Source organism: Copidosoma floridanum, unplaced genomic scaffold, assembly GCF_036245765.1.
Source record: "Copidosoma floridanum isolate Cflo_tuat_1 unplaced genomic scaffold, Cflo_Japanese_pri ptg000021l, whole genome shotgun sequence".
Classification (NCBI taxonomy): Eukaryota; Metazoa; Arthropoda; class Insecta; order Hymenoptera; family Encyrtidae; genus Copidosoma; species Copidosoma floridanum.
Genome location: NW_028321898.1, coordinates 28,463,649 through 28,481,373, shown reverse-complemented (window position 1 = coordinate 28,481,373; position 17,725 = coordinate 28,463,649). Strand labels below are relative to the sequence as shown.

Sequence of the window (17,725 nt, the reverse complement as noted above, 5' to 3'; positions counted from 1 at the left end):
GCTTGTTCGCGGTACCGTGTGCGCCTGTACTGCCAAAATTGATAAATCGAATGAGCTGCACTTGCAACGCGTCGTGCTCCCTTGATCTGAAATTGTTTCCAAGAAAAACACACCCCACGCCAAAAAGAAAACACCAGTGGTAATTACTCCCGCATTTGCATACGTGTATATATTATACGGCTACTATCGTGCGCCCGAGCGCGCTTTCGCGGTTAATTATTCCATAAATCGCGTATGGCTAATTCAGATCGTTATAATTCATTGCTTATCTCTCGGATCTTTCGCACACGAGTCCGGCGAAAAGAGCCTGCGATCGTGTACACGTGTGTGCATGAAAGGAGTAGCTCTGCCGGGTATAATATGTTGCGTACCGTATACGGGCTCTCGCGAATAAATCAACTCGGCTCGGGGTACATTACGAGAGACTGACAGATAGCGACAAGCTATTTCACTTATGTACACCTTGATATTCCACCGAAACTCGCAAGGGGGAGAGGAGTACGTATATATGCGGGTACACGAGTATCTTTGCTCGTATCGGAGGATGGTTTTATACTTATGCTTGCGCCTCGTGTGTGTGTGTGTACAACACGATGGTACAGGGTACGTCTTTGCGCAATTTTCGTTGTACATTGGCAGGACTCTCGAGTGTTTTTGTACGGCGTGTATAATATATATAAACTCAATTAATGCAAAAAGCCGAGAGGTGCTTTCTAAAACTTTTCACGGATAATTATTCACAAACGCGCCGAGGGTTCATTGTTTCGGATAAAAATTTTGGCGTTTGATGGCTCGGGAGATAAGTTATTCGTTGTTGTTGGCTCGTATACGTTACGTGCTCTTACGTAACGCGTGCATTGGACGAAGGAAAACGGAGAAAGAGGATTTTTTTTTTTTTTTTTTTTTTTTTTACGTTTTCGCTATCGTATACGCGTGCTTGCAATGCGCGGAATGTTTGCGTTGGTTTTTTTTTCTTCGCGATATGATTTATAATACTGTAAGGTGCTTGCTTGAGTGCATGGGTATATGTGTAAGGTAACGTGCGTTTGTTGGGAGGGGTTTTGTTTCGAGACGACGGCGATCTTAAAGTTTGCTTGGAGTTTGTAACAGCTGCTTCAGGGAGAAGTCGTGTTATGTCTCGATTTCTACACCAAGTTTCATTCCATCCGAGACTATATTATAAGTGAACTGCTGGAGATGATGAATTTACACACGTTTGACTCGTGGGAGTGGGATTAGGTTTTTATTGCAGTCAAAAAAATCTGAACAATCGTGACTTCAGCTCAACTGCCATGTCAAATAAAATTGAAAACCACGTTAAATTTTTTTTAGTAAATACTAAATGATTAATCACAAGCTAGAATTTATCATTGCAATTGAGCTTACAATGGGTACTTATCAGCTAAATTTATAATAATAAAATACGCCACTTTATCGGTTCGTCAATGAAATTGTCCCGAAATTCAAAATTTTTAATTGTAGACTTTTAGTAACAAATTGCGACAGTAATGCAACAATATTCTTAAAAATTCACACCATTTTCCATGTTTTTCAATGATTTGTCATGGCAGTTGCTACAGTGGAGTTGAAAATGAAAATCATGGCATCATTGTGAAATAAGCAACGTCACGCACCTCTTAAACCTTTTTTGGGGGGAAAAAAACAGGAGAAGAAAGAAAAGCATGTGCTAAAAAAGTCTAGTAGGTCAATCTCTCACCCAAGCGTGTAAAACTACAAAACCGAGGGCCATTTGTGTAGACACGCTGTGTAAATCAGAGGATCTCAACCGCAAGAGCCTCGTAGACCCTAATAACCGCAGAGACCGCCGTCAAACCAACGTCACAAGCTCACACTAGTTCACTTCGGACACGTGTAACAAAAAAAAAAAAAAAAAAAAAAGGCCAAGATAAGGAAAGAGGAGGAAAGAAAAAGGGGAGCGGGAAGGAGAGCGACGTTTTGATTTTATCGGGAGGAGGGAGGGGATGCAGTAGTGAGAGAGAGAGAACAGTGTGGCGTGTCATTCCCCGCACATCGTGCAGTGTGCTCTCTCGTGTACACACATATAAGTATAGAACAGCGCAAGGTGGCCGTCAATTAAGTACCTGTCTGGCGGCGAGTCGCCTTTGAAATTCGATTCTCTCACCCTAGCCCACCTCTCCTCCTGCCTCTTTTCTTTTTTTTTTTTTTTTTTTTTTTTTATTTACCTGTGTTGATTCGAGATCCTTTAATGTAAGTATAGGTGAGCACGAACTGATACACGTACACATACAGTGCACATGCAATCCGAAAGATGTACGTGTGTGTGGTTTCGTTCGGGAGTCGGGCTCGTTTGCTCGATAAGAAAATTTTTGAGTTCTCGTCTCTCGTGTGTAAGTTACGATCTTGTTATATGGCCCTCTGGTTTCTCAAGTTCTTGGTTTTTTTTTTTCTTTTTTTTTTGTTCCAAAGTCGACGACGTTTCTAGTTATTATCTCGTTTCTTTGACTACTAGGATATACTTCACTCGACAAATCGGAGATGATAGTTTGGTGTTTGGTGAGTAAACGTCGTTTCTGTGTTTTCACTGAATCTTCTTTTTTTTATGATAAAAACGAAATTTGTCTCGACTCCAAATAAATTCTGAGGAAATCGATGCGTCACCTCAACCAAAATAGGCATTAATGTTCCCACAGGATTTCCAAAGCGGTTGGATTGGATTTTTTAAGGTGAACGAAAGAAGAGCCAGAGGGAAAATGGTCCTCGGTGCCAATAAAAATCAACTCGACCCAAATTTAACTGGAAGCGTATCAGCGCCCAAGAGGAGAGGACAAATTGCGTCCAAAGCAAAGTCAAGGGAGGAAAAAGGTACGCACAGCGACTCGAGTAGTTTGCCATTTTCTTCGCCGGAAGAGGGTCCGTCGACGGAGTTGGATAGGAAGCGACGCGCGAGGGGTTCCTTGCACGAGGAGGAAGAGATAACAAGTTCAAGGGAGAGAAGTATAAGCCTCTGCTGATGACGACATGCGACACGTAGGGGTAAACGGTACAGTTATTGACACCTTAAGGTAGTGATTGACCCCTGTATAATTTGTATATCTATATATAAAGGCTCCATTTAAAAATGCATGTGGCGGCCAATCACTACCTTTAGGTGTCAATAACTGTACCGTTTACCCCTACTCCCTGGCTGGAAATGCGAGCTCGTAGCCACTGAGGCACAGTTATGGAAACTCTGTCGATAAATTTATTATTGTCTATTTAATTCAGCTTTTTACTGTCTGGTGAAATTCAGTGGTGCTGTACCTTGCACTGCGTTGACAATAGTTGATTCTGAGACAGCAGGTTGGAGCTCATTTCATTTCAAGTGGCCTACGACAAACACGTGGAAAGAAAAATTTTGCCCTTGACGCGACAGAAAAAGAAAGAAAAAAAAAATTGAAAATCTAATCCATCGCGTGAATCCATCCTCGCTATCTTCAATAGAGTTCACTTCGTCAACACGTGAAATCCCAATCGGGTGGCACCGATAACTCCACCCATTCTCTGGCAAAACCCCTGGATGAAAAAGCTTCCACGAAACTAGCAAAGCAACGCACGAGAGCGACGTGTGCAATAAATTTTTAAGCGATAAGCAGAGCACCTATACGTATACCCAAGTGTTGCGATGCACGTGCACAGGGTCGATGTGCCCTGTTTCCGGGCAAACTGACGCATCAGTGCAAAAAAGAAAGGATGGAAGTGGGAAAGCGGCTAATCCTTCTGTAGCAGCGCTGTATCTCCCTATCTTTGTTTGGTATTCAAGATAATAAATATTATACGATAAAACTAAATGGACTATTTCCGAAGAATAATGAAAAAAATTTTCTAGTAAGACTATACGATTTATTACATTGTTGGATATTTTATTTTCGGTCAAATTAATTTAACAATGAGTCTACATATGAATAACCAGATTCGTTATCTTATAACAAAATTGTCGAACATAAAGTGCAATTGTAAAGAAAAAGTTGAACTTTGAAATTAGCCGAACTTACTGCTCTAACTTTAATTACTTATATTTCAACTACAATATTTCCAAAGCTTTTAAGTTCAGTTGACACATATTGTACTTGTTTAGGTTTTTTTATAACTTCAAAAAAAAAATATTTATAGATTTCCGTTTAAGATTACTCACTTTTCGATCAATGTTGACATAAATAGCTAAAAACTATATTGAGGGGAGTGCTCAACATGCCATTGGACGCACTTAGGGGGCCCCTGGCGATGTCTTTTCGAATTATGGAATAAATCCATTTGACATATATCGAAACAGGTGTGCAAATATTCTCGTAAGCCGTAGAAAGCCCAATGAGCTGGGTCTGTCCGTTATTGTTTTTTTGGGCTAGAACGTTTCCATAGTACTGTATGGAACACGAGAAATTATAAGTATTGTATCGATCATTGTATGAAAAATAAATGCATTGATTTCATACTTACCAGTGGATGCTTCTTGTATTCGTCAGTCGTACAAAATTGCGAGTGGAACAGAACAGCTCTTTCATCGTCGTAATGCAAGTTTCTCCAACAATCCGCAAAATCTTGGACTTTAACCGTAGTAGACATCAGCACGTAAAAATTTTTGTCCTTTCTGTAGCGAGTCAGCATGATTTCCTTGTTTTTCTTCACATGTTGATCAGGTTCAGGAAGATTTATGACATTCACAATGACATTGAGATTTGCACTATGTTTCATACGCACAAGAGCTATGTCGTGCTCTCTATAATGGTCACTGCAAGAAAGCCGATTGTGATTTACAATTTTTTCTTGCTTATTACAAAGTCAATAAATTTGTTTCTTACAACTCGTTGTAGCGATGGTGTTTGGTAATCTTAGCTATTGGAATAGTCTGCTTGTATCTATCATTGTGGAATAATATACCAGCAATGACCCAGTAATATGTCCAATCTTCGGGTGCACAAGAGGCCCTTGTAAGGACATAGTTTTGTTTAATAAGTGCACCACTGCAAAAGTGTTGATATTCATCATACAAAACTTGTGAGATAGCCACGTGGTATGGTATTATTGGTTTCACATCATCAAAGGACGTTTGCCCAGACTTTGCAACAACTTGTATGAATAAATATAACGTTTTATTCACTTTTTAATTATACAAACATATTGTAAATACATTGAACACTTACCTACAATGGCCAAAAATGGTATAAGAATATTTAGTGGAATCATGTCGACGAGGCACGGAAGTCGAAATGTCTTTAAAAAATTTTTTCCAGATCATTGACGTGCACAATATTATCAGTATACGACTCGATTGGAAAGTCATTTTATCAATTTGTGCTTCAAGGCATATGCTGATGACCTACTACATACATGGCTCACTTTCGCTATTTTGACACTAATTATTTCAGCTTATTGCTGCCCCACTAACTTTTGTATACTATGTATATTTTTTCTGAATTATTTGGGTCCTTCTTGGACTTATCTATGCATACACGCAATACAAGAACACGAGATCAGCTTGCTTTAGTAAGGGAATGCATTAGCAAAGAAGCTTTGTCACGCACAATTTTATGACTTTTGAAAAGAATAAAAAATACGGTTACCAAAATATGCCAGCCTCTAATTGATTCGTGATAGCACTATATCTCCTTAATATCGTTATTTGATATTAAAAATGGAAAACAAAAAAATCTTAATTGATATCACTAACTGTTCGAATGTAATTTTCATTCTATGAGACGTACAGAGAAAAATTACAGAATTCCTTATGAGCTTTGATTTTTAAAATAATTTCTGTACCGTAGGCAATGAGTCACTAAAAAAGGTACGGGCTTTTATTTTATTATCTTCAACAAGAACACGTATTTAATAGGAATAACATATTCAATAAAATCCCAAGATTTTGAATTTCTAATATTTATTCAAATGATTAAAATACATGCACAGTTACATCATAATTGACTATAGAAATTAGTTTTTTTTTTTTACTGAAAAATTCCTCCTGAAAAATTAAATGAATAAGAAAAAAAAAAAGTGAACGCATTGGTGATGGCATTATCAAGTTTTGTTTTATCAGGTGCACTACTGGAATTCATGATCGTATCTTTCAATTTTATCATTGATCCAACGGACGTACATAGAAATCGGAGTACAAATGAGCTCGTGTGGAGTGGAAAGTCCAACGAGTGTGACGTTTCCACTTGTTTGGACTAAAATGTTTCCATAGTGCTGAAAGCAACAAAAAAAATTGGTACGTTTGTACAAGAGTCGCTAAACAAATTAATTATTTATTATAATGACCGTGAACTGATTTTGGTACTTCTTGTTGATACAAAACTGCGAGTTGAACAAAACAGCTCCTTCTTCATTGTACTGCAAATATTCCCTACACCTCGTGAAATCGTAGATGTAAACCGTATCAGATTCCAGCTTGTACAGCCCATCCACGCGTCTGTAGTGAGTCAGAGTGATTTTTTTTTCATCATCTATGTTTTGATTGTGTTCAGGCAGATTTACGACATTCACAACGTTGTTGAGGACTGCTTTTCGCTTCATTCGTACAAGGGCTATGTCGTGCTCTCTGTAATAGTAACTGAAAGGAAATGTGAGACACGTCAAGCATGAGGAAATTAGTTTTTATGGCAAATCCGTGGGTTCCTTACGTCTTGTTGTAGCGACGGTGAACCGTGATCTTATCGATGGGAATCATCTGTCTGTGTTCATCATTGTAAGGAGGTACACCAGCAATGACCCAGTAATTTGTCCAATCTTCGGGTGCACAAGAGGCCCTTGTAAGAACATGGTTTTGTTTAATAAGTGCTCCACTGCAAAAGGGTCGATACTCATCATCCACAACTTGTGAAATAGCCACGTGGTATGGAAATGGTTGGTTCACATCACCAATGTATTTTTGGGTAGCCTTTGCCACTGGTGCGTGTAAATATAATACTCAATTAACTATTCTGTCGCGTATACGTACTTAATAATCAATCAGCGCTTACCTCCAATCAAAAAAATCATTGTTAGAGTCTTTACAAGAACCATCGTCACGAAGTACTGAAGTTACAATGCCTTTTTGTCTAAGAGTATAGTCGTTCGTATACTTTAGTTTACGAGGTGATTAGACGGGCACTTTATCGTCCGTACGCTTTAAAGTGTTTGCTGATAAAATTTTGAGGAAATTTTCCACGTGAGACTTTTTGACATTTACTTTCTCAACGTTCGTGTTAGCACCTGTAGCATCGCCTCTACACCACAAACTTTTATCTTCAGCTGAAGACTTAAATTAAGAAATATTTTATTTTTGGATAAGACACATCTACTTTAAAAAAAGATATTGTACGACATATGAAAATCTCTGTAGTTAACGGGGATGCCTTACCACCTCATAAGTTGTGAAGACTATAGTTTGAAAAAAATTACCATCAACGATGTCTCACACTAAAGTAAATCGTGCATTTTTTTCTTTGGTTTGGTTTATGAATTATCCCTCATACTTTCAATTACAATCATTCGACTCTAAATTCCACAGCATTGGCTATCTTTGTACTTTTCAGATAAAAAATATAAACAAATAGCTGGAAAACATATTATTTCACTTCATATTAAACTAGTAGATCTTAAGTTGCATCCTTCGACAAGTAAAGCTTTTTGTTTTTGGAAAAGCACAGCTTTGACGCAAAAAAATGTTCCAACACGAGGATCTCGTAACTCCCGGCAAAACAAACCAATAACGTTGCTCCAAATTCTCCCTACCTTATATGTTTAGAAACTTTTGTTCTCTCACGCAAGTACAGGCCGAGTGCTGCCAAAGAAAATGAAATCTTTCTCGCGAGAGACGACAGCAGCAACCCCTCGAAATTCGGTACACGCGCCTACCTTTTGAACACAGTATGTCCTTCTTATGCACACTCGCAACTCAATTAAGCGCACAGAGTCTTTGCATAAGTTCCCTCTGCCTCTTTCTCGCTCAAGAGGAGGACGGACGGGCAAAGCACAGACACACTATTCGTATACATGCGCTCTCTCTCTCTCTCTGTACAATGTATAACCCAATTGTCCTCCGGGCGTAAGTGCATGTAGTGGCGCAGCCCCTTCTCGTCATCGTCCGTTGTTCTCGGGTATATACTTTTCCATCGGGAGAAGATGTGCGTGCGACGCGTAATTCATTTACCCGCGCGCACAGACACCCCACAGGCTCGGTGCATCTCTACCGTATATACGCGGGTACACGCTTTTCCATGCGAAGCACAACAGCGTTTCTCTGACCTCGTAACCGAGCAGCCAACCCCTTTGACGACAATGGGCAATTTACGCGCGAGCAAGCGAAAGCGTGAAGTAGATGGATGGATAGATAAATCTCTCTCTCTCTCTCTTGGAGGCCCAGCGCTAATGGAGAGCGAGTCTCCATTCCAGACGACAATGGAATCCTCGGCTCCTCTCTATCTACGTTCTCCGCTGGTATGTACGATAATGTCGAGAGCACGTACGCACGTGTCGAGAGATGTGCCATTGTCGTCATCGGGAATGGGAAAATTTTAGGGGATGGCATTGAGATGCATTTGTGCGGCCCGTCGCTCTTTGGATTAACCAAAGCCCCGTGCTAGTGCTGTTTTATAGCTGTGTATATACATACGTACCTTGTGGATGATTATGGGATTCTGAAATGGGTTTCTCTCTCTCTCTCTCTCTCTCTCTCTCTATGAAGGAGGTCCTAGAGCTGTTCTTCTTCCCCCTCTTCTTGCCAGCAATAGTAACCATTTCGTTTGGATTGTATTGCGGAGGCTTATCGTGTCTCGTCATCTACACCGCAATTAAGGAGTTTGACGTGAACTAAGACTAGCCATTGTTGCCGTATCGTTTTCGATCAGCCGATCTTCCGAACAACATTGACGTCTGCATCGGAATCCTCATCTCTCCCTCGCGTTTTCCAGCTGTTGATTGATTTCTACCCCTGGATTTGATGGATTTCAAGTGTCTTGTTGATTTTGGCCCTTACGCGTCTGACACGTCCAAAATATAAAAATGTATGCATGCAACAGTAAAGCAATGTTTTCAATGACCATTCTCCAGTAGATGTTTAATGAATTTCGTTGATTCTCATCTTGAATAGCAAAGTATACAAGTATCCCGAACACGTTATTGTTTATTGTTTTTGCTTACACCATAAAGATACAGCAATCTGTGTTTTTAACAATACACGTATATCCATGGTATGTATATCAATTTTTTGGAGTATAGTCATAAAAAAAAAGTCATTTGTTACGGCATAGATTATAACGCAACACTTTCTTACGACGGTAATATGAACCAACCGGCGCAACGAGTAGATCCTCTCTCAAGGTGCAACGAGCAATTAATCAAATCGACGCGCAACTTTAAACGCAGCTCAGCCTCGAATATTTTCCTTCTCCAAAGACAACTCGTGGCGACTCCAGAGTTGACTCACCAAACAATCTTCCGTTGCTCAGAACAGGACACGCGAATCAATTAATAATATCCCTTGTGTCGTCCTTAATAACTAGCTTGAGGATACGCGACTTGGCCCAACTTTTTCGGGGCCCCACTATTCATCGGGAATTAGGGTGTCGAACGTGTCCGGGACTGTAATAAAGGCGCCTACGGCGATTTGCGCCGATCACTGTAATTAGAGATTAATCTTTGGGCCCCAGGACTCAACTGATGTTTATAATCAAAGGGAGGTGCTTTCTCTGCCCAACTACTGGTTGCTCTCGGGCTTATTTGTTTTTCGAGTCCTCGTGCTCTTTTTCGCATTATCTGTAATAGACGAGGTAGAGGATCCATCAAAACTCAATTTCGAGGGTCTTGGATGTGTTTTTTCTTTATTGAGCTATATGCTCAACATATCTGAAAATTGTTTTTTATTCAAGGGTTCTCGATTAAACGATTGCAAGTAAACACGCAATTGGCAAAGTACTTAGAAAAATCGCTCCACCTCTTGGCTTTTCCCTCTCGGCAAAACAACATCTTGGCCGATCCACCGAACGAACAATGTGATGAGCATTTACTTTCCCGATTAATATACTTTTCTTCTCTTTTTTGCTGACTGCCGATTTCCGCACAGCAAATTTCTTCAATTCTCTCGTTTTGCAAAAAAAGAGCGCTACCCTCGACTGAACGAGAAATAAAAACGATGGAGGGTGTATTAAAGAGCCGGAATGAGAGGAAAGTCGAGCTAAAGAGTGCATTGTCCGAACGTCGATGTAACATGCATTTCATGAAGTCTGTGGAGATGAGTGTAAAAAAAGGTGCTTCTCTCAGCAGTTGCAGAACTAATCCACGGTACTTTAGCGTCCATCACCCCCAGAGCGTGTCTCTTTTTGATCGTATGCATCTTTAGAGTATAATATAGAAGCCACTTCAACGCTCGCAAGCGCTAACTTCTCGACTGTGCATAGCCTTGGCTACTGCAAGTAAGAACTATCCAATGAGAAAAAGAGACAAAAGAAACGTAGAAGAAGAGTCGTATTTGCCGGGGTGATGGTTGAATGCCTTTTCCTGCATTTTCTTTCAATTACTCCACCTTTCGTACGGCGTAAGCCTCTTGGCTGCGAGTTACGGCACGATCCGGCTCTTACTTTCGGGGCGTCGAGTGGCAGAGCGCACGTCGAGAGGATCTGACGACTTTTTTTCTCCCTCTTGTTCTTATACCTACTCTTCTTCTTCCAGTTAGAACGAGCCGGAGATATATATTTTATGCCTTGGTTTTTATTTCTTTTCCCTCTAGCTCCTTGACTCTATTTTATACGGAATCTCAGGATATTGTTGGCAATTCATAAGAAAACCACGCTTTATTTATAGGATTCGGCACCTTCATGGACAAGAAGGACAAATTTTGTGTCTATTTCATAAATAAACTTTCGTATGAAATTCAGTACTTATTCTAATTTATTTTTCAATGATAGGTGATTTTGTTAAGTTACTTAATCGCATGTGTAGTGAAAAACAAGTTATGTTTATTTTTATCTAAATGCATGCATAAAAGTTTGTGTTGTTGGATTTGTGCCAAAATGACTGAATAACTTGAGTTGTATTGCTTATATAATGTTTATGATTCTTCACGATTAAGATTAATTGATTAGAACAAAAACAAATGTATTTTCAGCTTTAAAAGTAAAAAAATGCGTTTCTATCTTATTTAGTTTATGTTTACATATTATAACAAAAACGTACATTCTTAACATGAGTGTATTGTTGCTCAGGAAAGTTTGCTATGATCCAACTTAGTGATTATTTCTTTGTATAATACATGAGCTTACCTGTATAATTATCCACACCCTAATATATCGATCGATGTCAGTCAATTTTTAGTTAACTTGAAAACCTGGTAAGCCATGTAACACCAGTGAGTAGAAGGACTCCACGAAAGCATGATGCTTTTCTACCGATTCTCCGTACTTTTCGTACTCCTGCAAAATGTGATGGGCGCAATTCAAAAAAATCAGTTGGAAGCACTAACCGACTTCATAGCATCGAATTTAACTTTTCATCAAGTTGTCATTCTAAAAGATCATCATGAAAATGTTGAATTGCAAAGTAATATCCTCTTCTACCTGTACAACCACAATGTTTCAGTTGTTATTTTTGATATTTCGAGTCCATATCGTGAATATCAGTTCTTATCACAGTACACGCATCCGAGAAAAGTGTTATTCTACCTCATATTGTGTGAAGAATTTGACAACAACTACAACATCTCAATGAATAGTACTCATCGACTGCAACATTTTGTAAATCTCATTGTTGGAATATCACCCGTGACGCCACGACCCCAGTGTTTAGTCATTTACGTACATCTGGAAGAAAATGATAATATTGTTGTTCAAAATATCCTAAAGTATGCTTGGGAACAAAATTTTCTTGACTTTTCCGTAATACAAATACGTAAGACCTTACATGTTAAAAAACGAACATTAAATTCTAAGGTCGATTTATTACATCAAGGATCTTACAATATGTTTATTACCTCCTACAATCCCTTTTTAAAAAAGTATAACGCAAAGGAGTTTCACTTCAGTTTTAACGTTTTTCCCAATACGCTTCATAACGTTCACGAATACCCAATAAAACTACATTTGTACTTCCTTCCTCATCAATCTTATTCAGGTTATAGTGTTAATTTAAATGAAAATGAAAAATTAAATATGAATTTTGTACGATCACATCATTCGATTATTTTAACTGCAATGGATAGAATGAATTTTTCTTACAAGTTTGAGACTTTTAACTTGAGTAACCGTACCATTGATGAATTTTTCAATGTGACCTTAAAAAAATTATTGAAACGAGAATTAAACGTTACAGTCGCGACTTTTTTGTCACAACGTTATTATGGAACTCCTTTTTCCTTGCAAGCACATGCGATAGACATGCGTTTCGAATTCGGAAATTTAGTTGCATTAGTACCAGTTCAGTTTCAACATCGATTTCATGTTCCAATCAGAAAGCTAATATATTTTTTTATCATACCAGGTACCATTTGCATTTTAATTGTAATCGTCAATTTTTTTAATCATGAAAAACTGAAATTTAATATTTTGTGGGTAATACAAATTCTTCTTGCAATATCTGTCAAAATAAATCGTAAAAGAATGTTAGATAAAATAATTATTATAACATTAATTTTAGTGTCGAACAACTATTCATTAGAGTTTTATTCAGCTTTTCTGGAAGCTGAGGTAACGATCGAAGAATCGTTCTTTAAAACAATAGAGGAGTTGAAAGAATCCAAAATTATCTTTTATTCAATAACTTATAATGGAAAACTTCCTGAAATGACGAGTGGGATGGGTGCAACAAGTGTTAAAATAAAAACGTACAAAATTAAAAATTATAGATACTGTCTTGATTTTATTTTGAATAAATCGAATGTTGGTTGTGTGGTAGCGAACGACTATGCTGAATTTTGTTCCAAACATTTTATTGATTCCAACGGGAAGCAAGTCCTGAAAATAGTTGAACCGACGTTTATAAATTACCGAGAAATTATGACAGTCGAGAAAGGATTTCCATTTTCTGAGAAACTGGAAAAAAGCTTTCAACTTATTCATGAGTCTGGTGTTTTAAAATCATTTTGGTTATCAAATGTTGAAAGCAAGACCATTGTTCCTCGACGTGAAAATCGTGAACACAAAAAGTCAATTTTAATACGACTTATTGTAATGTTGCTATTCGGTTTTTCTATGTCAATCATAGCGTTTATTGTAGAATTATTATGCTTCTAATGGTATTTGTACAAATGTTTATAAATACAAGCACCTTTGAGCATACACATCTTAATCACTAAACCAATTATGTAAATGTACAATTTTGATTCATCAATAAAGTGTGACAATGAAATATTAAATATGTAACAATGAAATATTAAATATTCAATGTATAAATAAAATTTGTTTATGTAGTTTCATTACAATATTTCCTCGTTAGTCATTAGGTTTTAAGTGTATTATTAATTTTAGAATTTTTTTTTAATTACTTTTTTAGGTTTTTTTTTGTCTCTTTCTTACCATTTTCAAATTAAAATTCATAATAAATGTTTTTTTTTTGTAACAAAACGATTAAGTATCGAGTTATCCTTTTACTTTTTCCATTTATTCAAATTCTTGCATAAAACTAAAATTACGAGAAGTATCATAATCTGAATAAATGTTGCACGGTTTTTCATTTTAGTTTTCGACTTTTATTTATTACCATGGCCTAGATTTTTTATGCTCCTAATATCCTTATTTTCAATCCTGTTATAATGAAATTTATTTACATTATCAGAAAAATCTAGTATTAGAAAAAATATGTCTAGAATATACTTAATATTTTTTTGCGAAATCAATTGCGAAGTTATTTATAAATTTGTATTAGTATTCACATACCTTTAAAATTTATTTTACTTGATTTCAAGTGAACGAATTCTTTTGATGAATCTACATTTTTTCACGAAAATCACGTTAAAATAAATGTAATAAAAAAAAATGTTGTATTTTCATTTTTTAACCAAATATACATTGCAATATCGATAATCAAAAATAGTTTCAAAATTTTTTTTTCTACTCTACGTGCTACTGATACAATTGACACTTTGATTTTCTCCCATAAATGATTATTAAAAAGTGTTTTGGTAAAAAATGACGAGTAAATAGTTTTACATACATATATTTTTAGATAATTACTTTTAAAAACAGCACATACTGCTCATCTGTCTAGTCACTTTGGACGATGTGCTTGTATATTTTTAACACATCAACATTGAAAACTTAAGGAAATTATTTTAAAATATAGTTACTTAGCAACCCTAAGGTATATTACTCAAATTTATTTCTCGCCCGTTAAAAAAAAAAAAAAAAAAGAAAAAATTGTACAAGACAAATAAATACCGTGAAACAAACGAGTAAGAAGAGGGAATAAGCATTAGGAGGCAGTTGGCATTTTCATCCCCACTGCCAACGGGATCTGTATTTTACGTATACATTTATTTGCTGTAACCACAACACAAAGTAAGATGTAAGGGAGAGAGAGAGAGAGAGAGAATTAACGTGAACAACGTGTATGCTTATTGTTCTAGTGTGCAACTGCAACCAGCACTCGAGGAAGTGCAAGTTCAACATGGAGCTGTACAAGTTGTCGGGCCGCGTGAGCGGGGGCGTTTGCCAACAGTGCAGGCACTTCACGGCCGGCAGGCATTGCCACTATTGCAAGGAGGGCTACTACAGGGACCCCTCCCGGCCCATCACTCACCGCAAGGCATGCAAACGTGAGTACAAAACAACTTCTATACTCCATGTACGTAATTACGACGTATGCGTGTATACGGGCAAGTTTTTATTGCGCATTTGTCATCGGTGCGAGGGATCTCTCATTGCGTAAGCTCCCAAGGATCGCTTAGACCGCTAGTACAGGGGTTTGAAAAAAAAAAAAAAAAAAAAAAAAAGAAATTTATCATTCCAACGTAGTAGATTTACAAGTTGGCGTGAAGCATAATTCTATCTGGGAAAAAATTTTGATGTGGAAAATTTGATTCGGTAAACAGATCACGTTTGAAGGTCAGACAGTCGCGACGGTAAGTATACCTCGTGATACACTGTAAATCTATGATATAAATTTTCCTCCACAATAGCAATAAGTACAAGGAAAGAAAAAAAAAAAAAAAAAAAAAAAAACAGAAATTCTAGAAGGGGGAGATGGGCAAAAACGTCTAGAAAAACAAATCGAGCAGCCTCGAGGGAGTGCAAGTTCGCATCATAACGCACATTGGGAGGAGCCGAGGAGCTAGTCTTCGACACCCCTTCCCCCCAAGTACCGCTGAACTTTGTCAGATAAATCACGGCAAGAGTGGCTCCTCCGCCTTTGCAAAAGTGCATTAAAAGACGGCGGCAAGGAGCCGAGCCGGGAGAGTCACGAGAAAGAAAGACCGCGAAACTCTGTGTAATGCAGGCGTGGCATTTGTCCCTGTCCCCCTGCGTACTCTGTCCACGTCGAATGTGCCCCTGTGTGCTCGGGACAACCCTTTGGATACATATACTAAGTGCTCGTGGCACGGCTCTTGCTTCAATTTATGTCGCAAGTCTAGACTCTCTCTCTCTCTCCCTCCCAGCGTAAGTAAGCGCGTGCAAGCTCTGGGGATGTGCCGAACCACACCGTCTAGAGAAGAGCTTCTGTTTGCTCACATATAGATGTATGCTCGAGCAAAGTCGCTGGTTTTTTTTCCCCCCTCTCACCCCGTGAACTTGGATGTTGGAAAAAAAACAAGGGTTGTTTACGCTTGACAATCACCTCTGTGAAAATAGGCGCTGTATCGATTCGCGAGGATCGATGGATCCATTTTGCTTCGAGGTCGCTACGGTACGTACTCTCTGAAAATGCAAAGCCGTTCAAGCTAATATTGCACCTCCGAGTTTTTCCGATCATCACCCTTGATTGCGTTTAGAATCTAATTTTTGATTATATCGATGCTCGAGTAGCCGACTCAGTGCTCAAAAGACGTTTATTTTTATGAGCTAACATATTCAGAAAAAAATTGTTTCTCGTTCTCGAAATCCTTGAACTAATACACTTCAAAGCTCAAAGGACAAGTAGCTTCCTCCGCGTCTTGTCTCTTACATGTAAACTCGGGTTGCCAGTGGTAATTTAGTGGTGGGCTTTCGAAAGCTCTTTGGAGCGACAAGCGAATTGTACGTTCCAACATAGTGTCTGATGTGCACGAGGGACGCGTGGGCGAGCGCACGTGCGTGTACGGTCTTCTCTTAATTTCCATCTCAGGCAGATGACGAGTCTTTAGTCGCTGTTTGCTTCGAGGACTCTGGGTGAGGAGGCGGTTTTGCTCGTCACTTTTACTCCCTGCCGTGTCGCGGGGACACTCTCGAGATGGATTAGACCTTGGGATTCCGCGAGATTTCAATTCTGGGTAGAGGACGGGAGGACTATTGTTTTCAAATTAAACCTCATCGTCAAGAATACATTTGTAACTTTGTTGGGTGTCTTTTAACATGAAAATCCTCCCTTTGTCGTTGTCAGATAAGTGAAATGAAGGTTATCGAATAGAAAAAAAAAAAAAAAAGTGAAACCATAATCAACTGCACAAGCCTCCGGTGGAGTGATTTGAAATTCAGTTCTGGCAGAGCAATAAAATTATGACGTATAATTCAACCGGGCGTCAAATGGTTCTTATTTATGGCGGAGCTTCTCATTCGAATTCAAGTTTAAGCCGAGAAATTCTGCCGTACAGAGGCACTTATTCCTCCCTTGAGCTACATTCCGTTTCGGTACAATACACGTACTAAAGTCGTGCACTTACAATGCGCTCATATTTCGATGTCTGAATACGAAAAGCGTGAAGGGATTTCGAGGCTAGCAACGCTATTTGTCAACGAATTAAATTACAAAGGACTCTCACGAGGACAAGATGGATAACACTCCTTTTTTTTTGTAGGGAAATGTGTAAGTTTTTACTTTTTATGTACATGTTTGGTGGGATCATCATTTTTAATATATATATATAGCTTGGGTTGATCAAGAATTTTCATTTAGTCACTTTCATGGTAAATTTTTTTTACAAAACTATGATTATATGAAATGGTACTAAAAAATTTTGCCATAATGAAATTCATTTCCTTATATTTGAACAAAGTTCAACGTGTCTTTATCGTGTGTTTTTGTCATTTTCAATGACTTGTTGTCAAAAAATTAATCCTTTTGTCCAATGTTACATGAGCAAGTGTAATGCAACCCTCAAATTGGTAATAACCATTTATTTCTGCTTGAAACATCAGATAATGAAAATTAAATCAATCATCTGATAAATTGAACATTATGTATGAAAACTCAGAGCTATCATATGAATATCTACTCGAGGAAGCGCTTAGCCAGCGCATTGAAGTTTAAATTAAAATTGATCAGTTTTTTTTCAATTTATTTCCACACTGCGATCGATCCATCAGAACTCGAAGGAAGCACCTTGGCGCAAAAAAAAGCTCAGCACCCCTCATTACGAAGCAAGACCTATAGCTCAAAAGATCAATAATTAAAAAAAAAAAAAAAAAAAAATAAAAAAAAAAAAAAAAAAAAAAAACTGTATGAAACAAAAGCGCAAAGAACCAGCGATCCGAAGGTGGTGCAGGAAATTCTTTTCCCACTTATCGATCTATCGGCATGAATCTTCCCGAGCCCCCCCTGAACATAATACACTCGGACCGCCCATACGACGTATATACATATATATATATATGTGTACACCATACAT

The 17,725-nt window shown here is 38.0% G+C and overlaps 2 protein-coding genes across 4 annotated transcripts in view; one reads left to right on the top strand and one right to left on the bottom strand.

Moving 5' to 3' along the window:
- LOC106642508 (netrin-1) overlaps positions 1–17,725 on the top strand; it is a 158,514-nt gene that overhangs the window by 76,554 nt on the left and 64,235 nt on the right. For all 3 annotated transcript variants that reach the window (XM_089594117.1, XM_089594116.1, XM_089594115.1), the window contains one exon: positions 14,552–14,740. In XM_089594117.1, coding sequence (XP_089450243.1) covers positions 14,552–14,740 — 189 coding nt within the window. The remainder of the gene's footprint in view (positions 1–14,551; positions 14,741–17,725) is intronic.
- LOC149374257 (mast cell protease 1-like) lies at positions 5,947–7,036 on the bottom strand. Its single transcript, XM_089594667.1, has 4 exons — positions 6,978–7,036; positions 6,639–6,903; positions 6,277–6,568; positions 5,947–6,204 (listed from the first exon to the last, which is right to left on the bottom strand). Exons 1-4 carry the CDS (start codon positions 7,018–7,020, stop codon positions 6,058–6,060), a joined length of 747 nt encoding a protein of 248 aa, XP_089450793.1. The 5' UTR covers positions 7,021–7,036; the 3' UTR covers positions 5,947–6,057.

What these genes read in the sequence shown, in the direction of transcription:
- LOC149374257 (XM_089594667.1), bottom strand. Translation starts at nt 7,020, where the DNA reads ATGGTTCTTGTAAAGACTCTAACAATGATTTTTTTGATTGGAG. An exon ending in AATGATTTTTTTGATTGGAG is followed by an intron (nt 6,904 to 6,977) that starts GTAAGCGCTGAT and finishes TACACGCACCAG; the next exon opens with TGGCAAAGGCTACCCAAAAA. An exon ending in CACCGTCGCTACAACAAGAC is followed by an intron (nt 6,569 to 6,638) that starts GTAAGGAACCCA and finishes ATTTCCTTTCAG; the next exon opens with TTACTATTACAGAGAGCACG.